This window comes from Aedes aegypti, chromosome 3, assembly GCF_002204515.2.
Source record: "Aedes aegypti strain LVP_AGWG chromosome 3, AaegL5.0 Primary Assembly, whole genome shotgun sequence".
Lineage (NCBI taxonomy): Eukaryota > Metazoa > Arthropoda > Insecta > Diptera > Culicidae > Aedes > Aedes aegypti.
Window position 1 is genome coordinate 328132244 of NC_035109.1, and position 26812 is coordinate 328159055.

At 38.2% G+C, this 26812-nt stretch overlaps 1 protein-coding gene across 2 annotated transcripts in view; it reads left to right on the plus strand.

The window, feature by feature from the left end:
- LOC5572184 (ecdysone receptor) overlaps positions 1-26812 on the plus strand; it is a 754961-nt gene that overhangs the window by 601454 nt on the left and 126695 nt on the right. Inside the window, exon 2 of one of the 2 annotated variants that reach the window (XM_021854525.1) lies at positions 3642-4557. The exons of the other annotated variant lie outside the window; for it this stretch is intronic. Within the exon in view, the coding sequence (XP_021710217.1) occupies positions 4095-4557 (463 nt within the window). The 5' untranslated portion in view covers positions 3642-4094. The remainder of the gene's footprint in view (positions 1-3641; positions 4558-26812) is intronic. 2 annotated transcript variants of the gene reach the window in all.

Below are 26812 nucleotides of genomic sequence, written 5' to 3' on the forward strand. Positions count from 1 at the left end.
AAGTAAGAGGGAGCATGGAGAAGAAAGCAATGAATACTAGATGGATAGGTACCGTAAGGGAACGGCGAGAGAAATTGGATTAGATGTTGAAGAGGGCATACCATATTAAACAGTATTACTTGAAACGTCACTTCCTTGTGGCTAACGTCCCCTATGGGAACGGCTTGGGTGTGTTTTGAGAATGACACTACCAAGACAGCCTGCTCGTTCTCTGAATGGTGAAGAGGACGAGCTGTTTTATTTTTTTACAGCCAAAAACGTACATATAGCAGTTATTACTGAAAAGTATTTAAAACCTGGATTCAAACTAAAAAAAGATCCTAACTTTTTTGTTTATCGTAATGATCGACTTGATGGGTCATGTGGGGGAGTTGCAATCATCATTCATAGGAGTATAAAACATCTACTGTTTTCGTCATTTGAAACTAAAGTTTTTGAAACTTTAGGTGTTTCTGTTGAAACACAGCTTTTTAAATATACTTTCATAGCTGCCTAGGGTTCATTCAAATATTACGTAACGCAAAATTTGCCAATTTTGGACCCCCTCCATCCCCTACGTAACAGCTTTTGTATGGAAATTTTTAAATTTTTGTGTGAACCGTAACACTATGTCAGACCCCCTCCCTCCCCCTGGTGCGTTACGTAATATTTGAACAATCCCCTACTTGCCTTTTCAATGCTCTGGACAGCAAGTTAATTTGCTCCAAACTGACTGGCGAAAATTGACTCGCAATAAGTCAAAATTTTTTGTCATTAGTGACTTTAATGCCAAGCATCGGTCATGGAATAATTCTCAAAGTAATTCCAACGGCAGAATTTTATTTGATGAGTGCTCTTCAGGATATTACTCAATTCAATACCCTGATAGCCCTACATGTTTTCCTCTTCTAGAAATCCTAATACGATTGATTTGGTCTTAACCGACTCTAGTCATCTTTGTAGCCAATTAGTTACTCATGCTGATTTTGATTCTGATCATGTCCCTGTTACATTTCAAATGTCCCATGAAGCGATTCTCAATCCTATCAGCTCCACTTTCAATTATTTTTGAGCCGACTGGAATATATATGAAACACACATCGATAGTAATCTAGATGTCAACTTTTTTGCAAACAAAACTTGATATTGACAATGCTCTTGAAACTTTAACAAATTCCATTGTTGAAGCCAAGAGCATTGCTATTCCAAAATGTGAAGTAAAATTTGAATCCGTGATTATAGACGATGATCTTAAACTCTTGATCCGCCTCAAAAACGTGAGGAGAAGGCAATTTCAACGCACTCGCGATCCTGCTATGAAAATTACATGGCAGAATTTGCAGAATGAAATCAACAAATGTTTTGCACAATTAGGAAACAAAAATTTTGAAAATAAGATTTCTCAATTGGACCCTGGCTCTAAGCCCTTTTGGAAATTATCTAAAATTTTGAAAAAACCTCAGAAGCCAATACCGGCATTGAAAGAGGAAAACAAATTATTACTAACTAATTGCGAAAAAGCTCAAAAATTTGCTATGCAGTTTGAAAGCGCGCACAATTTTAATTTAGGACTTACTAGTCTAATTGAAAATCAAGTTACTCAGGACTTCGAAAATATTCCTAATCAAGAGAACATTTCCGAAAATGCCTGGGAGACTGATTTGGAAGAAGTGAGAACTATTATTGAAAAAATAAAAAAAAAATATGAAAGCTCCTGGCGATGATGGAATTTTCTACATCCTCATCAAGAAACTTCCAGAAAGTAGTTTATTATTCTTAGTTGATATATTGAACAAATGTTTTCAATTAGCATATTTTCCTGACAAATGGAAAAATTCTAAGGTTGTTCCAATTTTAAAACCAGACAAAAATCCTACAGAGACTTCTAGCTATCGTCTAATCAGTGTGCTTTCCTCCATCAATAAACTTCAAAAATCACACTGAGGGCATTCAAGCCAACTGTAACAAATATGTTAAATGTCTTATTAATAGAAAATCAAAACTTTGTCTTAAGAACAAGCTTTTGCTATTCAAACAAATTTTCAGGCCAGCCATGTTGTATGCTGTTGTAATACCAGGAAGAAAGGAATTTTGAAAATGATTCTGAAGCTTCCTCCCTGGCATAGTACCAATGAGTTACATAGAATATCCAATGTTGAAACTTTGGAACAAATGTCAAATAATATAATTAATAATTTCAGGCAAAAATCGTTACAATCTTCTATTTTTTTGATTAATGCGTTATATATTTAGGTTAACTTAGGGTAATTAATTTGAAAACGTGTTTTTTTCTCTTATAAATAGGCCAAATCAATTCACCTGTAAACAAATCTGAACTGTTACGGCAAATGAAATGTAATATGTTGTTACCAAAATGTTAATTTTTATAAAAAAAAAACGATACTGAATTGTCTATTTCATGAAATCGTTAACTCGCTATACTGAGATTTCTAGCGAAATAACAATACTGAATTTGCTAGTCATTGGTTGTCAAATTTGAATAGGAAAGTAATGCGACAATGAGAAAGTTTGCAAACGACTGGAAGATCACTTCTGGAGATTAAGTACAGAAGTTTGATGGACAGTTTTCTGTAGAACTCACGTCCCATTGAGTTAACGATACTGATGTGTCTACTAATGACTTCAATTATTCTAACCGTAGCTTTATGCAATCCGTTCGATGACTACTGCTGTGCATGTTACGAAAGATCAGAATCGTTTAGAACATTACAACAGTTATTGGCATTTGGCATTGTCCCCAGAATATCTCGCGTGAATTCAACCCTTTTTTCCCTGCGTGCTCCTCTGGACACCCTGTTATCTTCCATTCCCGACGTGTGATGGCCGATACCAATGCCACCTCCGACGCACCTCACTCACACCAAGAAGCCCGGCGACGGGCGCCCAACTGGGATAAGTGCGCACTCGTGAAGCCACACATTCTTCCCGACTCTCTTATCAGCAGCGCCCGAACGCTTGCCCACATACGCTTGCATTGGCTTGGAATGGCTGGCCCCGACGACCGAAGGATCGCGTATCAGTGCAGTTGTATTTGCTGCGAGCGCTATCACAGTGCATCCATCGGTCCATCCGCTGGTGACCTACTTTTTGCTCGACTCGCCCGCGATAAAAATAGGTAACCGAATCGTTGTCGATGAACGCGCTTCCGAGTGGGGGCGCAAATTAGACATCGATTAACTCGGAATTTCTCGACCTGTAGAATCTTGTTTGCGTGCGACGTTCGATTCTCGGGAAACCGGTTCGCCCCCGCCGTCACCATCATCGATCCGAAAGCGATAATTCGTCGGAGTTAGAGGGGGGTTGACGATCATTAACCACCGATCGCTCGGGTTTTGCGACGGTGGATGAATTCGAAATTAAGTCGGGCGTCTTCCCCAACTCACGCTGAACGTTGATCCTTATTTATGGCAGGTTGATGGCTCCTCCCGTTTCCGCGCCGCTTCTCGTACTCTAGTTAAAGGTTAGGTTTTGCTCGACAATCTGGAGCGGTTCTGATTCTGATTTACGTCCCAATAAATTTGATTTCTCGGAAACGAACGATTAGCATAAATTTCGCAACGCCACGAATTCAGCAATCCTCAGGTTAGTAACAGTACGTTTGCGGACTCGTTGACTTTAATGCGCCTTTGTTTGTTCAACAGCACACCCCAGCATGCGCGGAGTCTCCGGATCGATTCAGACTGGAAGCGTCACCGGCAGCATGCTGAATCGGTCGGAGAAGGGCGTCGTCTTCGTCATCGTTGGATCCGCTGAGCGAAACCTTCGGGAGTGCAGTCAACAGCATCAGCCGTACTGGCTAGTGTGACTTGTGAACTACCGCGAGCGATAGAGACGTTTCTGGAGACGGATTTGAGGATTAAGTGATTTTGGTTTTCTTGATTGGTGACCTGGAGAATACGGTGAGGCCTTTGCGCGGAAGAGCTTACAGGGATATAGTGCGTGTTATACTGATTACATAGATATATAGTCTATACTTTGTTGCCGAACGCCAAGAGTTCGTAGTTGAGTTTATCTTGAGAGAAAGAGAAAGTGGTGGGAGTGTTGTTGAGTTTTTATCTACGGGGCTAGGAAGACTACAGTGCAGCTAGAGCAAAATGATGAAAAGAAGATGGTCCAACAATGGTGGCTTCACGGCGCTCCGGATGCTGGACGACAGCAGTTCGGAGGTAACGTCGTCTTCGGCCGCCCTCGGTATGACCATGTCGCCCAATTCGCTCGGGTCACCCAACTACGATGAACTGGAACTGTGGAGTTCGTACGAAGACAACGCCTACAACGGCCACTCGGTCCTATCGAATGGGAACAACAACCTGGGAGGTTGTGGAGCGGCCAACAACCTGCTGATGAACGGTATCGTCGGCAACAACAACCTCAACGGAATGATGAACATGGCCAGCCAAGCGGTCCAGGCCAACGCAAACAGCATTCAGCACATCGTCGGCAACCTGATCAACGGCGTGAACCCGAATCAGACCTTGATTCCACCGCTGCCGTCGATTATCCAGAATACCCTCATGAACACCCCGCGAAGCGAATCCGTCAACTCCATTTCGTCAGGTAAGTGACTCACTCCATTCCGCTTAAGGTACGCTACTTGCCGACGAATCAATAAGCCCAAGGCAACACAAAAACAACCCTCGTGACCTAGAAATCGAAATCCACATGTAATGCACATTTTACGTCCGCTGCCGCGACGCCGCGGCTACAAAAAATAACGAGGCTACAAAAATATACACAAATATAAACTCATTAGCGCCCGATGGAGTGGCAGGCACTTGGGGTGGGGGCAAGGTGCGCTTTATCACCATCCTGCTCTCAGCCGGCTTGTGTGCTTGCTTGCTTGGATTTCCATAGCACCCGGTGGCACTTTCTTCTTGCATGCGCACACGAGAGAGAACGGCTTTGTTGTAATGCTTTTTTGATTGCAAATTTATCCAAGCAATCGTCGGAAACAAAGACATCGGGCGGCTTGCTCTCGACGACCTATAGAGCGATTCCGAATATGAATACAAAGGGAACGAGCGCGACGACGGTACGGCACGAGAGAAGCCCCCGAAACTGTGTCAATGATGACGAATGAATCCGCTTGCAGTAGCACTTCTTTGTTGCGTTCGCCAAATGACGTGTGATTTGTTGATGACTCTTTCTCTCTGCACCTTTGATGGATGTAGATGGTACGGGGAGAGAACCTGTGTAGACACGATCAACTTTCACTGTCTCGAGAGCGCACCCCCCAGTTGCTTCACTGTAACTAGGACACGTAGGGTGTGAATGGTAATGAGTACACGCTGCCATTGTGATGAAGTTGTTGCAAAATTGCACGCGAAAAACCACCGAAAGTCTACTAGCGCAACGTGATAAGCCGTATTCCAAGGTCTCGGCGATGGAGCGCCGTGCGACGAAGGTTTACCGCGAAACCGCGACGCCAAACCGGAATACTAATGTGGGCTGGCCTCGCCGATTCGTAGTCACCTCCCGCGTTATGTTGGGAAATGGCTCGGAATTTTTGATTACATTTTGGAGGCCAGCTCACTCAGCGGTGAGTTTCGCCGAAACAGCGACGAAATTTGCGTGCGAATTGCGTTATTCGCTGACAGATTTGGCATTGGGCTTCATCGGAACAGCGGTGAAACCCAATTGACCAATGTTTTGACAGTTGACAGGCCCGAATCCCTCGCACTTGCACAGCTGTTCCCGAAAACACATTAATTCTTCCGCTTCCCGAAAACTTTCCGCTGGCAATGGCATCCTATTTCACCGAGTCACCTTGTCCCTCGGCATTTAACGCCGGCAAACGCACGTATCCATTTCCCTAGTGCCACACATTCTACCGCTTCTGCACCGACACACAAACGCACGCACCAGAGAAGGAGATATTCGTGTACACTCACGCATCACATGATGACGCGTTCTCGCTGCCCAGCGCACTCACTGATTGACCCAATTTCCATCCAACAATTTTTTTTTTTCGCTCGCCTCCCGTCAGCGTGGTCGGCGCGCGGTACATTTTCGCTCTCTTTCACTTTCGCTTTTGACGTTTCCCAAAACACAGCAGCCACCGTCATCACGTCACACGGCTTGCTTGGATTAGAATTCGAACCGGTGTGGGGCAATCGCGGATTTTGAAAAATTTCTAACTTGCACACCAACGCGCGAGTTGTGCAAGATCTTGTCGCGGAAAAGTCAAGGGTGGAACTGGCGGCTCTTTACTGCTACCCCAACGTGTCGCTGGTTCTAAAAAGTAAACAACCATACAAAATTCCGACCAAACAATGGTGAAGGCGTAATCAATTTTCTAGAAAACATCCATTTTGGGAATTGAGTCGAATTTGCTGATTAAATTGCCAACAGCGCACTGTAGTGGCACGTAGCAAATAACTGCTTGCAAACAATATCTTTCAAGCGCATTGATTACCTATAATTTTGCGAATAATATTTTTTACTTTTCCGCGTTAAGCCTTAAAACTGGTTCTGGACTAAGGTTGGCGGCTTTTCAATTTTACTCCCATTTGACAGCCGCCCTCCACCCTTGGGAAAAGTACCTGTAGGGGGCAGTCCCGCCCGATTAATCCGAGGCGGGCATTCTTCCCCCGATCGGGGCGGGATTCATTGGTATGCGTATTGGCGGGCGGCGACGACGCGGTGGTCAGGCGATTGTGCGGGAGTGCGTGTGTGATGCGTACCAAAGCAATTCATAAACGGCGACGAATACAGCGGTAATCTTCCCGAAGAGCGAGGGACATGGTAGACGTGCGCGCGAGATGGAACCGACGAAACTTTTGCTTGTTTGACAAAAGTCATTCGAGATCGGTCGCCGCCGTAAAGCACCGTAGAAGCTTGTTTACGCGGAACTCATCGGAAAGTGTAGAAGATGCGGAAGATATCATTTGTCAAGGTGACGGAAACAGCACGGCTATAGCGACGGCAGTGACTATCTCTTTAAAGTCTTTGACGGGAGATTTTCGTATAATAAATGAACTTTTAGACAAGTTCTAGCTAACAGCTATGAGAAATAAATGTCGCATTTTATTAGACTTTTTGCTGTAAGTTGCAATCTTATTTGACGGTATGTTATCAAGAAACCGATATTTCTTCAAGATGTGAAGCAACAGGTACTCAAGAAAACCTGTACTTCTTCATGGAAACATATGTTCGGAAGCTTTTTCAGAATTCTGCGTCATGACAGGTCTGCGTCATTAATAGGAATAGGAGCTTTATGTTCAAAAAAGTAGGTATTGATCCAACTTTTAATAGAATTCATGTAATCTTTACAATTATTTCATGATCCTTTCTTCTGATGTTTTGACAGTGATTCTTTTGGCATTAGTCGTACAGATCATCGTATTGCTGAGAAGTTTGTTGATATATTTTAGATTAAGTCGTAACGGTAAGCGTGCAGCTATTCAATAAGACCAAGATGAGAGCCTTGGGTTCGAATTTTGCCAGGCAAGGAAATCGGGTTGGAAATGTTCTCGAGCTCCTACTTACCAGATGATGTATATGAATGCAATTTGGTTATATACTTCATTAGTGTTTTTTCATCAGTTTCACCTCCTTCTTCTTAAGGTTTCAAAGCGAAACTTAATCAATAATTTCTCTAGATGTTCAACGATAAACATTCAATGAAGAATCGCCCTTGAGTTCTGTTCAAGTTTTCGTCAGTAAAGCGGCTCAACAGCAAATCTTCGCAGAATATTTTCCAAAATTTTAGATAAAAATTTCTGGCGGAGCCTTCGAATTTCTTTGCGTTTTGTCCAAGTTAGTCTTCTTTCAAAAGAAAAGGCTCAGCAACATTTCTCTCAAACGTTCTAAAGCCATATTCTTACGTGATCAATTTTTTTTCCTTCGATCCACAATTCAATACAACAATACAACAACAACAACAATTTTTCTCCGGAAACTTCGCTTATCAATTTTTAGAAAACTCTCAAAAAGATCAGTTCTGAACACTCATTACAAATTTCTTGAAAAGTTCTTTGTAGATTTGAACGTGTTGAATAAAGAACTTAAAATTCCTTGAAATGCTTATCTTTTGACAGATACACGTATTTCGACTATCACTTGCATTGCAGTCTTTCTCAATATTTGTATTTGTATTCGTTTGAGCTTAAGCCCTGGATGGAACAAGTAGACAATTTTACTTGGACTTCTAGAAGTTGGTTTCTCTGTTTGACGCTTTTTCCAGTAATACCTAGAATTTCTGTACCTAATTCTTCAACTTGTATCTTCTATGCTCATTTTCAGATAAACTGTCTCTATAATATGTTTCCTCTTATAAAAAGACGTGACAGTTATTGTATCTATGAGAATCTATATAAATTTGGAACGGAGATTTCTGCAGTAGATCTGGATTTTGTTCAAAAGATCAACAAGTTATTCTATAAGTTCATTTTAGAAATCCATAAGAATTTCTATGTCTTCTCAAGTTGTTCAAGAGTTCGTACAAAATAACTCAGTACAATTTGAACTGAGATTCTCTCTGTCTGCAGCTTCGTTAACTATTTTGGAAGTTCCTAAGAGATCTCCTCTAAATGTTTAAATTCAGAGAAATATTGGGATGTTCAGATCTCAAAAAATTCATAAAATGCTTTCCAGAAAATAGACCTTAAAGATTCATGAATTCTATATTTGATGTTTTGGAGATGTCTTTTGGAGACCAGAATGCTAAGAACTCATTATTCATCTGATTTTTCCATGGACAGAATGACCATCGAGGTCTTGTTTCTTTGGGAGACCAGAGCTTCCACCGGCAAACTTTCATTTCCACTGTTTGATCTGAATTAGAGACGTTGTATTATATGCATCCAGTGGAGATATGTTTCAAAAACTGCAGAAAAGTTTTCCATAATTCTTTTTTCGTATATGTTTAGAAGATATGGGCTCTTCATGAAGGACCTGTATTTCTTCCTCAATCAACTCTTTTTTTAAGGTACCGTAATCCGGGGTATCATTGATCAGCGGGGTAAAATTGATCGGAATGAACCATCTCGTAAAAAGTTCGTATCATCATTTGTTGATGAAATATTTCCAAAGCATGAATTGCGCTTTTCCTTCTTATATTCATGAGCTATTGAAAATTAAGATGTTTTCGAAAATAGTATTTACTTCATGCGTAAATTTAACAACTTTTTGAAAAAACGATTTCAATGGTTAAGGATGACACTACCGAAGATTCATGTCCCACATAAGTTGTGCAAGCGATGTGAGCAAGAAAAATGTGATTCTCACTAAAAATTACATCGCCAAAAACGATTCCGTTGTCAAAACATTCATAAGAATGTTCAATTATGCAACATTTACGAATTACTGTTAAGAATGTAGAATTTCCTTAGGAAATTGCCTACCTTTTGGCGTATTCCGCGGTTCGAGGTATTTTTATTTTTGAAATACCGTAAAACGGGGTAACTTTGATAATGCGGGTAACTTTGATAGTGCGAGACCCACAACATACTAAACGAAATAACAAAGTTTCTGTTAATCAGTTAAGCAAAACGAATACGAAAGTAAAGAGTATTAGTATGTCACTTAATGTCAAAGCTATTTTCGTTGGAATCAAGTGCATTTGATGATTTATATACAATCATTAAAAATTTGTGAGATTTTAGCATTTTTGAAACGCTCTGAAACAACCTGTTCTACGACCACTATTTGATGAAGTCACAATGAGTTCGTGACTTATTCTTGACAGCCAAGTTGTAGTAGAACATGAATTCGGTCTCAAATCTCTTAGTGAAAACCATTTTTACAACCTGGAGCCATTTTTGTAATCTAAGTAAGAAATTTCCATATAGCGTTAAACGCCTAGAGGTATGCAACGCCCTATAAATGTTCCGTAATGCATTCAATTTCGTTCGATTGGTACTCCATTATCAAAGTTACCCCAAAGCAGAAAACCGACTTTCGATTATATGAAAAATCATATATCCATTCAGAATAAATCTTTTGGCTATCTGACTACTGCAATTGATAGTTAGGATGCCAGTACTTGTTTTAAAAATATAAATTATAATTCTTTGAAACAGCATGCATAAATATTCAAATTTTCTTCGAAAAAACTATCAAAGTTACCCCGTTTTACGGTAACTCAAAAAGTAAATGACTTGTAAGAGTTTGGTTTTCATATTCGGCTTCAGGGGCCATGATTTAAGTAAGTAACTACATTTTCAATATAACCGAATGTTGTTTACATGGGTTGATCAATGTTACCCCATATCAGCTAAATCAAAAAAATCACTTTAAACATTTATTTAAACATACTTAAATCTTTTGAAAACCAAAATTCAGTCTACAGACACGAGCGGTGGGTACCAGTACTTGTTTTAAAATTAAAAAACTTGCAACATTTGGATTTTCAAATGAAACATTTAAGAAATATCTCAAAAACTGATCAATGTTACCCCGGATTACGGTATTAAATTTTTAAATTCCGGTATTCTATATTTCTTCTTTCGGAAGATGTTGTTCAGATTCTGAAAGGGTCCCATTAGACTTCAGAAACCTGCTAAAAACTAATATTTCTTACGATGGTTTCAAACTAGGAATGCTTCGTTAGGTATTTTTAGATCAATAAGGCTTTGAAACTGGCATTTCTCTTCGCGAGCTTCAACAATGTTAGAGAGGATAGATCAATTTCATTTAAATACTGGATGACCACCAGAAGTATGTATATTATTTCTACAGATAATACAATTTGAAGAGTTTCTACAAAGGTTTCTTGGAAACAGACCTTTAGGCGCGACATTATTATGCTCGATGGATGGTTTTTTTGAAGCTTTGTCAGTGTATCTTTCGCTGGCAACCTTAGAGATTCTTCCATGAGTTCTATTGCAGGGTGTCTACTACCTGGAAAAACCTGGAATTCTCAAGGAATTGTGATTGTGATTTAAATTATTTTGAGGCAGTAATTCATGATAGAATATGTCCACGACAAAGGATTTTTGCGTCAGAACCCAAAGCTACCATTATTTGCCAGGAAAATCTTTTCATTTGCTGGTAGCAGGTTTCTTTTTAAATATCATTTTTATGCAAGTCTCTAAAAAGTCTCTATTTTTTTTAAAAGGTGTCTGAAGTCTCTATTTTAACCAAAATAGTATCTAAAGTCTCTTTCCTTCTTATCATCCCCTTGCAAGTAATTGGGATGCAAAATTTATTCTCATATTCCCCGAGAACAGCTTCAGGAATTATCCTTGTGGTTTATCCAGAGATTTTATCAGGAATTTTTCAAGAAATTCCTCTGCGAATTCCTTCAGCAATTTACCTACGAAAAATTGCTTACAGGAATTACTTACCGGAATTCCTTCAGTATTTGCTTCAGGAAATCCTTGAGCATTTCAACATTACTACCTCTAGTAATTTTCTAAAGGAGTACTTTGAATAAAGTCTATCCTAGAACTTCATCCAGATATGTTTTCACTAACTTTTTAAAAAAATTCTACAGTCGTTACTCTTAGAGATATTCAAAGTTTCCCACATAATTTCTTCCGAGAAAACCCGAATAATTTCAACGCAATTTCATCTACGGGTATTCCAAAGAATAGCTCTAAAAGTTCCTCGAAGGGTTATTCGAGTGAATTTGTTAATAATTTCAAATTTTTCAAATAATTTCTTAAATTCGACCTGTGTTTCATTATTAAGTTTCTTTAGATTCTTTCTAGGAATCTTTCCATCCAAGGATTAGTGGACTTTATCCAAACATTTTTCAATGAATTTCTCAAAAAATTCCCATGGAATATTGAAAAGTTCATTTAGGATTCCACACCAGTTAACACTAGAGCCATTTTTATTTATGAAATCTTCCGATTGTAGGAATAATTATTCCTACACATTTATTAATGAATTTCTTCCTGTTTTTCCAGGAGTTCATTCACAATATCTTGGAATCAATCTTGGAAATCTTCTAAAAATTCTTCAAGAGTGAGTCTTCCTGAAAATCTTCTTCTATCAAAGGTGAACTAAGAAATTACATAAGAAGCTGTAACAGTAGGTACCCTAAGTTTTGCTTTAGGAATACGTCACGATTTTTGTCAACAATTTTTCAGCTTCCTGGAAAATTTCATTAAAATTTCCTTGGAGAAAACTCCTGGAAGAGTGCTTGACAAAAAAGTTTTGAAGACTTCCTTGAGAAATCTATTAGAGTTATTGGAGGAATTTCCGAAGAAATCTTAGAAACAATCTCTGAAGTAATTCCTAAAGGCATCCTCAGAGAAATTTGTAGTAAAAAACTTTAAAAAATTCTTAATGACAATTTTGTAGAAAATCTTAAGAAATTCTTGGAGACATGCTTGGAGGATGTTTAAAAAAAAACTGATTGAAGATTCACCGAAAATCCTAGAGGACTAAAAACTTTTTCGTTAAATATCTGAAATAATATATAAAGGAATTTCAGATGGAAACCCTGAGGCATTTTTTGTGATATTTTTCTGAAAAATCCTGGTTTTATTTTTAGATATCAAAAACAAATTTTTAGGAGGAATTCCTTTGGAAAATTTTTGGAGCGTGAAAACTCATCCATCTCGTAATATCGTCGTAATACATTAATGAATGTTTACCCTTTACTAGCATATACCAGATTTGCTGGTATGTCGTCGTAATGTCACGAGAATTAAAAAGAAAAGTTTTAAAAATATTATCAAAGAAATGTTTTGAAAATATTATCAGAGAAACTATTTTGTCCTGAATCCCGTTAGGTTTCTTTTTGTTTTTTGATTACTGTTTTGTCTCTTTTCGGTCTCTTTTTTTCTGGAAAAAGGTTTCCAAATTTTCTATGTCCAAGAAACTCAGTCACCACCAGTCCTGCTTCATGCACAATTTTTGAAATTATTGGAAAATATTTGATTTCAGAGAAAAACAATTTTTAGGTACATAATCTGTACCAAAAATACTTTCAAAAAGAAGCCTACTGATGTACTTGGAAGTTCCGTTCAATTCAAAGATCTCTTACAAACGATATAAAATACATCATCATTGGCAAAGACAACTCATTAAGAATAACACTTAAGCTGGTATTGCTAGCATCTTCATATTGTAATATTGGATATTGGAAAAGCTCCAGCATGCTTTTTATAATGTTTAGAAGTGTATAAATAGCTATTGAAACGAAAACACTTTAAAATTTGTCAATAGTTTTTTGTACACATATAAAATTAAAGTATTTCTTGAACCAGGATTTTTTTGTAAAACCTGGAAAAAAACTGGCAATATCAGGGAATTTCATTTCGGTTACAAGAGTAGCCACCCTGCGATTACTATTTCATACAGAAGTTTTATTGAATATATTAGGAATTATTCGTTGTTCCCTTGAACAAATTCCATCAGAGTTTTGCTTAGACTTTTATCGAATATCCCTCAGTAAGTTCATCTAAGTTCAGGTAAGTATGAATCGAAGCCAAACCTTAAATCTTCAAGAGCACAAATCTGAAGAAATAGGACAACCATTTAGGCTGGGAATTTGATCAAAGAATCACCACCAGCAAGTAACTTGATCGATTAAGTTTCCAATTCAAACGATTATATGATTCTTCAGATTTGAGCTATTGAAGAATTGAGGTTTGGATTTGATGCATCTTCATCTTAAGGCAGTTATGTCTTGTTAATGCTTCATCGGCTTTCTTAGAACTCATCTGTAGCACATTTCTTCAAAAGCTTCTCCCCGGTTTATTGTCAACTATAACTTTAGGAAAATTCTATCAGCCATTCTACTGATCTTTCGTCAGTGTTTTTGTTTTCTAAAAGTAGTCTCACATAGATTCTTTTAAAGATTCGCAACTTTTTTTTACGGAATGTCTCTGCTTTGTCGAAAAATATTCCAGATCTTATTTACTCAGGGGAATATGCTGAGTATTCTTAGTCTCATTACAATCAATTTTCAAAAATTCTGTGAAAACTTGAATAATTCAATTAGTTATACTCCCAAAGTGAAACAGCTTAGAATCCAAGTTCCAAAAGTTTGAAGGCACAATTCTCTCGAAAGAAGCATCAAACGACTGTGCAATTCTTATTTTAGCTTTCTGCTCTACCGATTTTTTAAAGTAAGAAGATAGACTTCGTTTCTGCTTTATTTATGCAGATTAATGCCTTTGAAATCGTAAGTAGGGACACATGCCGGCCATTGTGACAGCCCTGCTTGAAATCCGACATGTTTCACCTTTATATGCTCTCCAATGATAATTCAAAAATTCTGCTGATATTTCTTAGATGAATGAAATCAATCAAAAACCAGTTGATAAGTTTCTTCGCGCTCTTCGTCGAGAGAAGAGTTTTAAGAGCGACTCTCTCTGCGAAAATATTTCAAGAGCTTCGATGAAGGTTGCTCTTGTTTCGTAGATGGTTTCTTCTTTAAAAACTCCGGATTAGAAGCAGTTATTCCCATATTTCCCAAATTGATATTTCCAAGAGATCTTCATTTGAAAATGACATTTACCAGGACCGATCACTCAGGCAACCCCCGGAGATGAATGAGATCCTCCAATTCATCAATCACGTCAAACGACTAGACAAAAGCTTCATTATTCACTTCGATCACCCAAGAGCGCCTCTTTTCACACGATCCGTAATGCTACCCCTCGCGCAACAATCGTGATCGCAATCGTGAATCTGCTCCATGGCAAAATGAAAGTGACAATCGCTGCCGTCGCCGCCCTCATTTCCCGCACTCGTCCGCCAGCCAGTCGGGTCGCACGCATTTTCTCTTTCACCCGATGTCTGCTTCGCTCCGGTGATTCACTTTCTCCGAACTTGACTTGGTTTGCTTTCCTCCTTTCTTCGTCGAGCGAGCGCGACACCCCGATCCGATCCGATCGGTGGTGTTTCACTTTCCTCCTTCCGAAGTGGGCTACGTCACGACCCCGCTTCTCGATCGCTAAAGCATTTCTCTTTTCGGCTTTCCACCCGATTCTGGTGGTTGTGTTGTGTCGGGTCGCGTTGCGTGTCGATCGATTGGTGATCTCTTGCGACGCGGCCTACTACTACTAGCGCTGGGGTAACGCATGATCACGAGCACACAGCAGCCGGATCACCGAAGGCGGCGGCGACGGTTGCTAGGTACCGAGCAAAGCGAGGTGCGTTTGGCGCTTGGCCTACTTTTTCCCGAAACTGCTCTGCATCGCACGCACAGCTGAGCGACTTGATTTGTGTGTATGCGGCCAACAAATTTGACGGATGTGTTGGTGTAAAAGCAATTTCTGTGTTATTTTTCAAAACTCGAAAAAATGGAGGAAATGACTGACGGGTGGACGAGTTTGGCGTGATCTGATTTGAAGTAATTTATAAATAGTAAAATCCGTGGGGAAGCGCTCGTAAATTTCGGTAAGTTGTTGCTCTTTAAACGAACTTGTCCGAAGCGAATCGTGATCGAATCCACAAATCATTGACATTTTCCTTCAAATTCGAAGGCGTTTGAACGATCGCGGAGCGAGAGATCGTGGCGATCACGCAATTCCGCGAGGCAACTTTCGCGATTGTGCGTGTTTCGTCGCCAACTGGCCGCCCCTGTCCTACGCTGCCGATCGCCAAGTACGACCGCAAACCATTAGAGAACCGGTTTCAAATGGACTAAACTTTATTGCACGATCTTGGCCCAGGGGGCAGCCCCGCCGGAGTTGAGTGCTCTCCGTTAAGCACCACGGTTTTTTTTTTGCAACAGTTCGAATTTGCGCGAAATGTCAAACTGTGACGCGCGGAGGTTCTTTATTGGACTATTTTTCAACAATAATCTTACTTTTTTGCGCATTGAAAATGGCTTAAGAAAGTTTTTCTCTTGTTACAAGTGGGACAGAGCCTTATACTCAGCTTAGGGTTTTTATGAGCACTCTTACAGTTATTAACTGAGATATTTTTTTGTGGGGCAAGTTCAAAGATACTGTATCTTCTGCGAAATCGAGGAAATTTACAACCCTATAAGATCTTCGAGCGTCGGGATTCGGGATCCTCACGATATTGAAGGGGCCGTCATAGAAATTATAGAAATATCAAGTCATGGAACAGATATTTCTTGGAAAGCTGTTTGAATGGATCATCATGATCAATGATTTTTGTTTGAAGTATGATTCCATGAGTCGATATCGGCTCATAGAGGTATGGCTGTACTTTTCAAAGGTTTGTTTATACGTTGAGTTTTTTTTTAAGAATTAATCAATTTATTGACATTCTTGATCATGTTTGAAGTTCACTTCACCGCCAAAAAAACACCTGGGGTTTTTCTTTCAAACACTGCACGGAGCCACAAATCAACCCAACATTGACTTCTTTTGACGCAATTCGGCTCTTCCGTGCGATAACCCAAATTTGGGTTAACTGACATATACCTATCATTAGGTAGTTTCCATTTGACAACAGCAAAAAAACAACTCATTGCAAAAAAAATCTACCCAGCGTTAGCTTTCGAAGTCTCCTTAGTGGGTAAAAACAACTTAACGTTAGATAAACTAGAAAGAACCCAAATTTGGCTTATTCCATTGAACTTCGACGATGGGTCCAGGGATGCCAAGTAAATTTTTCAAAAATCTGGAAGTTTTTGAAAATTTGTCTGGAAAAGTCTGGATTGAAAGTTTGCAACGCTGGATGGGTCGATGCGTTTCTCTCTGTTTTTGAAAACATTGCTGTTGCGAGAGAGGCAAAACAACCCAACCGTGGGTAAAAACTAAATGCAGTTTACCCAAATTTGAGTATAAAGAACTTAGTTTTTGGGTAATCTGTTTTTTCCGAGTGGGGTTGTTCCTATCTGACATTTCGGAAAGTACACGGAAATCATAATTCACCCAAAATCTGAGTTAAAATCTAGGGGTGTGGTATACACTCAGAAAACAATTAAATAGTTTTTTGAGATCAAATCCAAACATAACATTAGAAAATTGAGTAAACACAGGTTTTTGACGTGAGTCAAGCGTTTGTTACAAACATTGAGATAGGGCTTAAGGACCCCATAGGAGTTGGAAACTATTTTGCCTGAGATAATTCAATTTAATCTCCTTTTCATGAAATTTGCGTAGTAAACCCAAATTTTCGATTTCATAGTTCAAAAATTTGCTGCGCGTCACACCGCCAACATGTGGTTTCTTGTGCTTGTCTGACTTGCTGAGCTGATGAACCGATAATGAGTGCGAGTCATTAGATATTTGTCCTCGTTTTCACTCCAACAACTGCAAAGCTATACCTCCGGAAGCAAATCCACCGAAATCGAATCCTCACCGCCAAAGATGGCGATCACCCGCACATTAACGCAATTATGTAGAGCAAAATTGTTTGTAAGGCCGCTCGTCTCAGGGGGAAAAATAAGCAATCTTCGTTGTTTTTGACATTTCGAAAACAAGGCAACCTCTGAAAATAGATCATCGTCGTCACATGGCGTCCCACTACGAAAGTGGCGACGACGATGCGCTTGTTGAAAATGTTCAAAACGGAAAATTTTAATTTCACTCACTAGTTTAAATGATGCGAGGGCGAAGGCTGCGTGTGTGTAGAAAACTGAAGGGAAAGGCAAATAAATAAACATTTGACATGTCGTTTCGTTGCCTGACAGGGAGCGCAAAGAGCAGGGCTGGCAAAGTTGGCTCGAGAAATTGTGCGTGCGTTTGGGTTGCTTCGATTGGAGACGGAGAAGCGTTCCCAAATGGATGATCGATCGACGGGCACTGTCACAGAGGGAAGAGAAGGGAAATGATGAGTCGCATATGGCTTGGAATTTTCTGGTGACGTTCAGTAGACATTGTTCTATGGAAACTATGTCAGGAAAGAAGGCGGAAATCATGAGAAGCATAACGGATATCGGATCTCCATAAGTATAGTGGGTTTGAGAAATTTCTGACAACTGCTTACGTGTTTTAGTGATGAACTGATGGCATTGGAATATTTCCTAGAACATTTTTCCTGGGTTTTACCTAAGGATTGAAGAAAATATATCAGATATATGTTCTCTTTAGTTAAATTCCGCAGTTAAAAATGCGAACATTCGTATTTCTTTCTATCACAATGAATTATGCGATCATTTGAAGAAATCATCATAACTTTTGAGATCCTGAGATCTAGTACTTGTCAAATGATATACGACAATTGGGTCCTAAAATGTGTAATGAATTAATGTTTTTATTTAATAATACGAAGAAGCATGCTCTTGCAACTATTTCAGCAATTTTTCAAGCTCAAATAACGGCTATAACATATTTAAACATTAATTTTTCAAATTCTTCCGAATATGACCTTTGACACTTTTGATCATGCTTGACGTTCACTTTGTCGACAACAATGCCACAGGGCTTTTAGTTTCAACACTGGGGTTGCTCCTATCTGACATTTCGGAAGGGACACGGAAAACAAAATATACCTAAAATTTGAGTTTAACCCAAGGAGTGCGACAAAATCTCAAAAACCGTGAAAAATTGTTTTTTTGGACCTAAACCATTTGAAAAATTATTGAACATGTGTTTCTAGCCTAAACATAAACTCCTATTACCTATTTCGCGCTGTCATTTCATTACTCATTCGTTGATTACTCGTTAACACTTTGACGTTTATCACTTTCGTTATGCAACAAAGTATCCAGCCACAAATCACAACTGCACCCTTCCATTGAATCTCTCTCTCGAGAGACGTCCCAAAGCCGGCATCTAAAATATAATTCAAGGCAAGGGCAATCCGATCGGTTCGGCTCGGAAACGGGGGTAATCATTTAATCAAATTGGTTCACTCTTGACACACTCTTTCTCGGTGAGTTTTTTCTTTCTTTCCTCTTTACGCCTTTCACCGCACTCACTCGATCACTTTCATTCATCCTGTACAATGCATCGAGTGCGCGCCTCTCGTGTAGAGAGTTGCCTTTACCTACGCTGCACTGATATGGGCTGGGCAAGCGAGAGGCGCATAATCAAATTGGGTCTTTGGCAAATATTTTGGCACACCGAGCGAGGGGCGAGGAGAAATCGCGCTTTACTTCGAGCGGGGTGTGCGTTGTGGGTTTCCTCTTGGTCTCCACCCGCTTGGCTCTACCGACTGACAATGATGATGGGGTGTTCAATGGTATTGGGGAGTGATAACAGCGCTCAGCGCGCGCGGTTTTGATTTCGTCGTTTGTGGTGGTGGTTGGAACGGGACGGGACGGGTGCGGAGTTTAGCGACGTGACGCGCGGCTTTGGGAGACCTTGGTCGTGAATGGATTTCGTTTTTTATTTATTTCACCATATGTGTGTTCTGTTTTAGGTGTAGGCATTTTGTGGAGTAAGTAATCGCACATATTCACACACAGCCGGTACCGACGCCGAGGACCAGGCGTTGCAGAATTCGCTCTCATTTGAGAATGAAGCACGATCAAAGCAAGCAAAGAAAAACATCCCATCTGTTGCGGTCCACGATCGTCATTGTATCGCAAGGTGTAACAAGTCTGATAAATGGAAGCAGCGAGCGAGAGCCCCAACGAGAGAGCGATGATAAAATCCATTTTTCTCGCTTGTTTACCGTTGGGGATAGGTGTTTTTCTTTACTGGCACGATAAACAATCCACGAACGTACAATAACAACAGTGTCCCCCAGGCTTGGAGCATGTTTTGGGGGGTTTTATCATGCACTACTATCCCCCCAATCTGATCAAACTTGTAGCAGTATACGATAAACAGTCTCTCATAATGTGCAGCATGTTATGATAGTTACAGAGAGCGATACGTGAGAGATTCTCTCAATTTTCTCAGGATTCAATCCCTGCCGAGGACACAAAGGAGTGTACTTGTAGAGTAGAGCATGGTCGTAGCCAGGGGGGGGGGGGGGGGGGAGGGTGGTGTTGACGTTTCGAATTCGTCCAAGAATTTCGCAAGCTAATTTATTTGATCTTAATTCAGGAAATTCCGTTTTGATTCATATTCCGAACAGTTCAGGCCAACAGTAACTTCAAATGCATCTGATAGGCATGAATTAACTGATATCTGTGAAATTTTATTTTCTTCCCAAAACTTAACTGTTAGTTGTTGGGTGTGCCAATGAGAATGCTGATTTAATTTAATTTACCATTGTTTTTTACGTAACAGTATGTTAGAACATTTTTCTTTAACACTTCAGTCGTCGCGCTGTTGTGTTTTGTACAACAGTGGTGAAAAAACCTCGCTTTTCATGCACAGCATCAGCGTGGTGGTTCTGACGGCGGTAAACCGCGCGACGACTGAAGGGTTAAATACCAAACAGGAAACAGGAAGTTGCTTTTGGCATTCCCTTTTGAAATGTTCTAGAATTACATCCGGAACTTCTCAAGGGATTCATATTTTCACTATTCATAGTTTTTTTTAATAAAAAACAGCTAAGGTACTGCGGGGCAAGTGGGTAAATGGGGTAAGTGAAAATAATTGGTATATTTTACTGAATATGTGAATTAACGTTTCAAACTCATGCGTAAACCTTTGAGGCCATTCAGAACATTACGATAGGTAAAAGATTCCTGAGATTTTTAAACTATTATTGCATAATAGAGCGAAAGATTGTTAACCTGTCAACTATCACTCCGTAACAAGTTGGCAGCGTGGAATCTTTTTTTAGTATTTTCAGTGGAAACAAGTTGAGGAAAATAATTTTCTGTACCACTTCTTAGTTGTCCCCTCTGACAGTTTCAAACTGCATAAAAAAGTTTTAGAATTCATTCGATGTAGACCTAAAAATAACTAAATTGAAACACCGTCAATTTTCTTATTAGGTGGGGCAAGTGAAAAGTTTATCATTAGAGATTGAATTTGAGTTTTCTCTTTAAGGTGAAACATCTCGGAATCCAAAGATGGCCGGCACAATGGCCGACTTATCCACCTACTCACGTTTTCAAAGGCACAAAACTGGATAAATAGCTGGCAAACGTTCCTGATCTTCTTATTTTAAGCTTTCTGCTAGTGCACAAAGCCAAAATAAAATGTTCACTGTTGTGGGATGCTTTCTTCGCGAGATTTGTGCCTTTCAAGTTTTAGTGCAATCTTAGAAGTTGATTCCAAACTGTTCCACCTTAAGTAGCTATAAGTAAACATGGTTTGCAATTATCATAGAAAAACATAACGTGCTGATAATTCAAGAAACACTATATTCAAAGCGTTAAAAGCTATTAGAAATCATGGAACTTCTCTAAAAGAGGTTGACGAACATTACGATATTAATATGTCTACTTCGGGCAGCCGATTAAAAGGTAGACGTTGACTGAAAAGTTGCAATGTTAGAGAACGCACGGAAATCTCGTGAAATGTCTATGTAAAGCTAGTTCAAAACATGAAAATGAGGTATAGGTCTATCCGCATAAATAAGATTCTAAATACGTTATTGAGTGATTCCGTTTGATTTCTCCCGAAGAATTATCCGACGTCTTGTCCGACTTACTTAAAAAGAACGAGCGGTGGAAATTCTTCAGAGCAGAAATGCAATTGCTGTCCTATAATGTAAGAACTAACATTGGAAATGTTGCAGTTATAATGTTGTCGAATCATTTCAACAAACATAACTGAACAGAAGAAAATTCAAGTGAAAAGAATAAAATTTTCTTTGTTTACATGTTACATATGTTATTGTTCATTGGGACGCATTGACAAATGTTAAAGCTAATATTAATCGTGAATATAACTGTTTGTTTTTGAATTTATTGTTCAAAACGATAAAGGAGTAAGGAGACATTTTTCAAAAACTTTTTCTATATTTTTTTCTTTATTGTTTCATAAAAATCGATTTTAGCATACTGCTCATATTTGGTGGGAGTCAAGCTAAAAAATATACACGACCTCATTTGTTTTAACTTAAAGTCTCTATAATTTGAGGAATCTCAACTATGCGAATTCCATTATCCACTTGCCCCACGGTACCTTATATATATTTTTTAAAATATCTTGACATATGTTCACTCAATTTCTCCTTTAATTACTTTGGGATTCTACCTTGTTTAAATAAATGATCAAGAATTCTTCCAAAGATTTCTTGATTTCTACCCTGAATAATTTCTCCTACAAACTGTAATGCAAAGCCATTTGATACTCATAATTGTCCAGAGATAACTTCAAGTCATATAACTCAAAGAAGTCATGTAAAGATTCCTTTCAGCAACTCCTCTTATTTGTTTCTGGAATTTAATCAATCCGAATTTTATGGCATAATCACTAGGATTCCTGAAAGAAAAATATAAGATATAGGCAAAATAAACATAACATAAAATAAAGCCAATGAAATCTCACGTACCTCTTATTAGGACAACTCCTGAATTTGTCATTAGCATTTTGCAGAGAAATTATATACAATTACGTTTGAACATTCTTTTGATGATATTAGCAGTATTCCTGCAAGAGTTTTTAATGAATCGATCTGGAATTTCACTAAGGACACCTCCACTAGTCTTCAAGTCATTGATGCATTCCTCTAAGCTGATATTTCTTAAAAACTCCAGCATATTCATGGATTTTTTTTTCAAATGTTCCTCTTGAATTTCTTCGAAAACAACTTCAAAGTTTTTACCAGTTGCAGCTTTTCGAATCCTTTAAGGCAGTGCTTCCCATACTTTGTCAACTTTCGCCCCCTTGAGACCAATAATTATCTGGGATCAATCCCTGATATGATTCAAATGCTTTAATTAAGCGTTGTACGCCATAAAATGTCCTTGACTCGCATATCCAGAGAATCATAATTCAATATCAATTATTTACATTTGAAAATATTTTCTTAAATATCGATAACCTGTAATCATTGTACAAATGTTTTACTGGTCTGTAATTTATAATAGTAATTTTATCAATATCTTGCGTGCATTGAAGGCTGCTGAATCAGTTTTCGATTCAGCCCAGGTCAATTATTCAAATGTAATGCATGCATAGGCGCTAACTTGTGACGAAGTTGGGGGCGATGGTTTTCGAAACTGAACCAAATGCAATGTTTTCCGAATAAACGAATTTCTTTTCACATGAATATGTCCTATTTGAATGAACTGCATTGATTTTGTTTGCAATTGTGTGTTTTTGAAAGGTCTCGCCCTCCCCTCAAATGAGTCACAAGTTGGTGCGTTTAAGTAATATGATTCGTTAATTGTGATTTCATACTACTTTTTCACTATCTGCTTCATATGTGTTGTTTCTAAAACTACTTCAATAATTTTCATAAATTGTGAATAATAAATATTTGGCGTTTCTGCAAAGCTTTTGCATCCAATCAAAAAACCCTGAAAAAATATATCAAAATCCTAAGTTTTTTTCGATTCATATTTCAATACAACATATAAAACGGGTATTGCTTCCCAACACCTAACACACAGAAAATTTCAGATTTTTTCGAACGTTCTGAAGGTTTAGATCCTCCGCATTTCTGATATTTCAGAATCTATTTTTAAATAGTGTTTTTCGTCTTCGACATTAAGCGGTTTTATCGTTAGAACCCGATTATTATGAGTAATGATTTTCAAATGCTCTCGTGTTAGCTTTTTCGCCCCCTTTCTTGGATTTTCGACCCCCAAATTCTGTTTTACAAATTTTCGCCCCATTGAGCCTGAAAATCGCCCGCAGGGGGGCGAATTCTCCCACTTTGGGAATCACTGCTTTAAGGAATCACATTACACAAAAGAATTCTTAAAGGGTTTAATGCAGAAATTTCTCCAAGGGATATTCGTCGGTAACCCCAAAGAGTCTCATACGATTTTTTCTTGTGTTCTCCTGAGGAATTTTAAGTAGTTTATCAAAAATGTACTACAGGAATTTCAGTAATTTATCGTTTTGATTCATATTACGATCACTCAAGGCTAAAATATGATTCATGGCTGTTACGTGATTCTTTTGCCTCATATACCAGACACTTTCATTCAAATTCCGGACAGCTCATGAAAATCGTGATTATAAAAATTAAATCATTAATTTAACTCACATAGCTATTACAGAGACTTTTAAGGCATGTGGATATTCAAAATGTTCATAGATATCTATAAAGCATCTTTATTAAAACGGGCCACCAAATTGGGGACTTTTGGCTGGCAAACATTGAAACATTTTGTATGCCATACAAAGTAGAATGCTCGGAATTTGAATCTATCCAGAATTTGATTCAGAACGGTATTCTGTTTATCAAATTTATCTAATTTGTCCAGAAGTTCTTTTTCGGGTATTTTTACAAGTATTTTGTCTTTACTTAATCTAGGATTTCTACGATTTTTTTTCCAAAACATAAAAAAACTTATTTTACTTTACTTTTGATGGCTCTACATCCTTCATGACATGACCTGTGCCACAACGTTACGCCAACAACCACACTGCACTGTTGTTTTGAATTGCTAAAAAGACTGAAAAGCCAGTAAAATTTCAAAAAAAAAAAAAACATTACATTGGACATTATACTACACTTTAAAAAAAGGAAGGGATTATTAGAGTATGTTTAAGAAAAAACTACAAATTGAACTTTAACACATTCTCCTTTCGAAAAAAAAAAATAATAAACAAAAGCAAAACAAATCGAAGAATTTAATTAAGCTATTTTGTTGGGAATTATTGTATGTATTTTAAGGAATCCACAAAGAATTAAATCAATATTTCCTTCTTTCAAACAAGATCCAGAGTAAAACAAATCTACAAAATATGTCCTCAAGAATTCCATAAAACGTTACCGATCTAATTCAAATTCCGGATAGTTTCAAATTCCACTCCTCTTCGTAAAGAAAACGTTTCACTTGAAATGTTCCAATGCTTCATGCTCGAAAGTTCTTACTGCTTTGGCTAATTTCAATAAACATTTCCCACTTAGATATCTGCAATAAAATTTTAATCCTCAACTAACTTGGACGTCTCTCTAACGGTTTACCATTAGCACGATATAAAATCCGCTGTTCACCTAGAAGTTCATCATAAAAGTTTTATAAAGATATTATTTTGTTTATTTTATTTTTAAAAAGAACTTCCACAAAACTATCCATTAGTGGTGGAAATTTTCGCACCACACAGCACCTCGAGCGTGACAATCAATGCAAAACAAACATGACAGACTCGCGAACTGGCTTGGTGTGAGTAAGTTCGCACCCGCTTGCTCGGGAGAACATACCAAATGAAATTGCAAAAAGTTCGTGAACATTTACTCGCGAGTAACCGAACAAAGTATGGTTTATTATGGTTTCAAAAGACAATTCAACTGTATATCCATCATATTGACAGTAAACTACCAGTTTACTGGTAGTCAAAATGCTTGAAAACCAGAGGAAAAAGCTTTTTTTTTTCCAAAAGCGCATTTGACTCTGAACAGTTCCGAACACGTTCATGAAACACTTTAGCTTCGTTTACTCGCGAACACGATAGATGCAATTAAATCAGCACTCTGATGTTCGCGAATATTTTGTTTTGTTTTCATTCTGGTTCACCAGATATTTTCGCTACTTTCCATAACTGCTTTCCGATAGGACGGTTCAAAACATCAGTATTTCCTTCACACCTCTCATTTGGACGCATTTGAATGAAATCGGAGAGTGCACAAGCCCTTCAAAGTTCGTAGCTGACGAATGCATCTATCGGTATAAGCGTAGCCCTAATCATCAAGAGCTCCCCATCGAATGAATTGCTTACTTTTCTCATACCTACAAACTTCGAAGGGCTTATGTAGTCTCAGTTTTTATTCAAATGACCTCAACTTTTGGGAGGGTACTTAGAATTTGATCTGCAATCGAATGAACGGTGTGACGCAAAAACGATATATTGAACCACCCTTCAATCCAGTGATTTGTTCCGATGCTTCTTTTCGGGTATTACAAGAATGTTGTCTCTATTTCTTTTTTTTTTTTAATTTGAAAAGACTTTTACTAAAAGTATTAAACAAATTGTAAGGACATCGTTTTATATATTTTTAGGATCCCACGAATAATTAAACCAAAAACTACTTTAATCCCTCTTCCAGCAGCTTCAAATTTTTACCGCAAAAAATATTCAAATAATATTAACTTTTTCGTTTTTCAACATTTTTGCACAAGTTCTCAAAAATCTCTTCTAGTTTGAAATTCCTTTTCTATATCAGTCATTGATGATATAGTTTTGAAGATATTCCGATGTTTCTCGAGAGATCTCCTTACAAAATGTCTCCGGTCGTCATTTTGTTTTTGGGCATTCTATCAAAAAAATAAAATGTGGGCAATGTCAGGTAATAAGAAGTAACTCTGAAAAAATCATAAAAATCGGTTCAGTATTCTTGGAGATTTATGAAAATTACGATATGATGTTTTTTTGAAGTTTTAATGATCTTTATTTGGCCAGTGTAGTACCAGGAATCTAAATGCTCATTACTCATAGACGGCTGCACCAAATTGCTTCATTTTTTCACAACATACGTTCATAAAAAAAAAATCCTGTGGCCTGAGATATTTACATGGGAGTTTTGGAATTTTGTTTGGATTTTTGGAATATCTCCGGATCCAGATGACCAACACACTTAAATTATTTTACCGCAATCTACAGTTTGGTAAAATAAAACACCGTAATTCCGTCAACATTTTACGAATTCCGGTGAAATTTTATCGAAAACTTTTAAAATTTACCGTCCTCCGTTAATTTAGTTCACCGAACTTTTCAGCTGTAGTGATTACGGTGAAATTCACGGATTTCTGTAAAATAATTTAGGTGTGAATGATTAATATCGACACAGATTCTCAAACTATAAGAGTTTTCTTGTGAAACTTGTGAAAAAAATGGTGCAAAACTATCAAAAACAAAAAAGTTTTAATATATTTTTGGCGGTAAAAAATGAAGCTGCTAGTAAAGGGGTAAGGATCCTATCGAAAAATAGAAGAAAATTTCCAAAAATATTTCTTGTCAAATCCCATAAAATGTTACTTCAAAATTTACTTTCAGGGATTCTGGAGTAATTCAAGAGG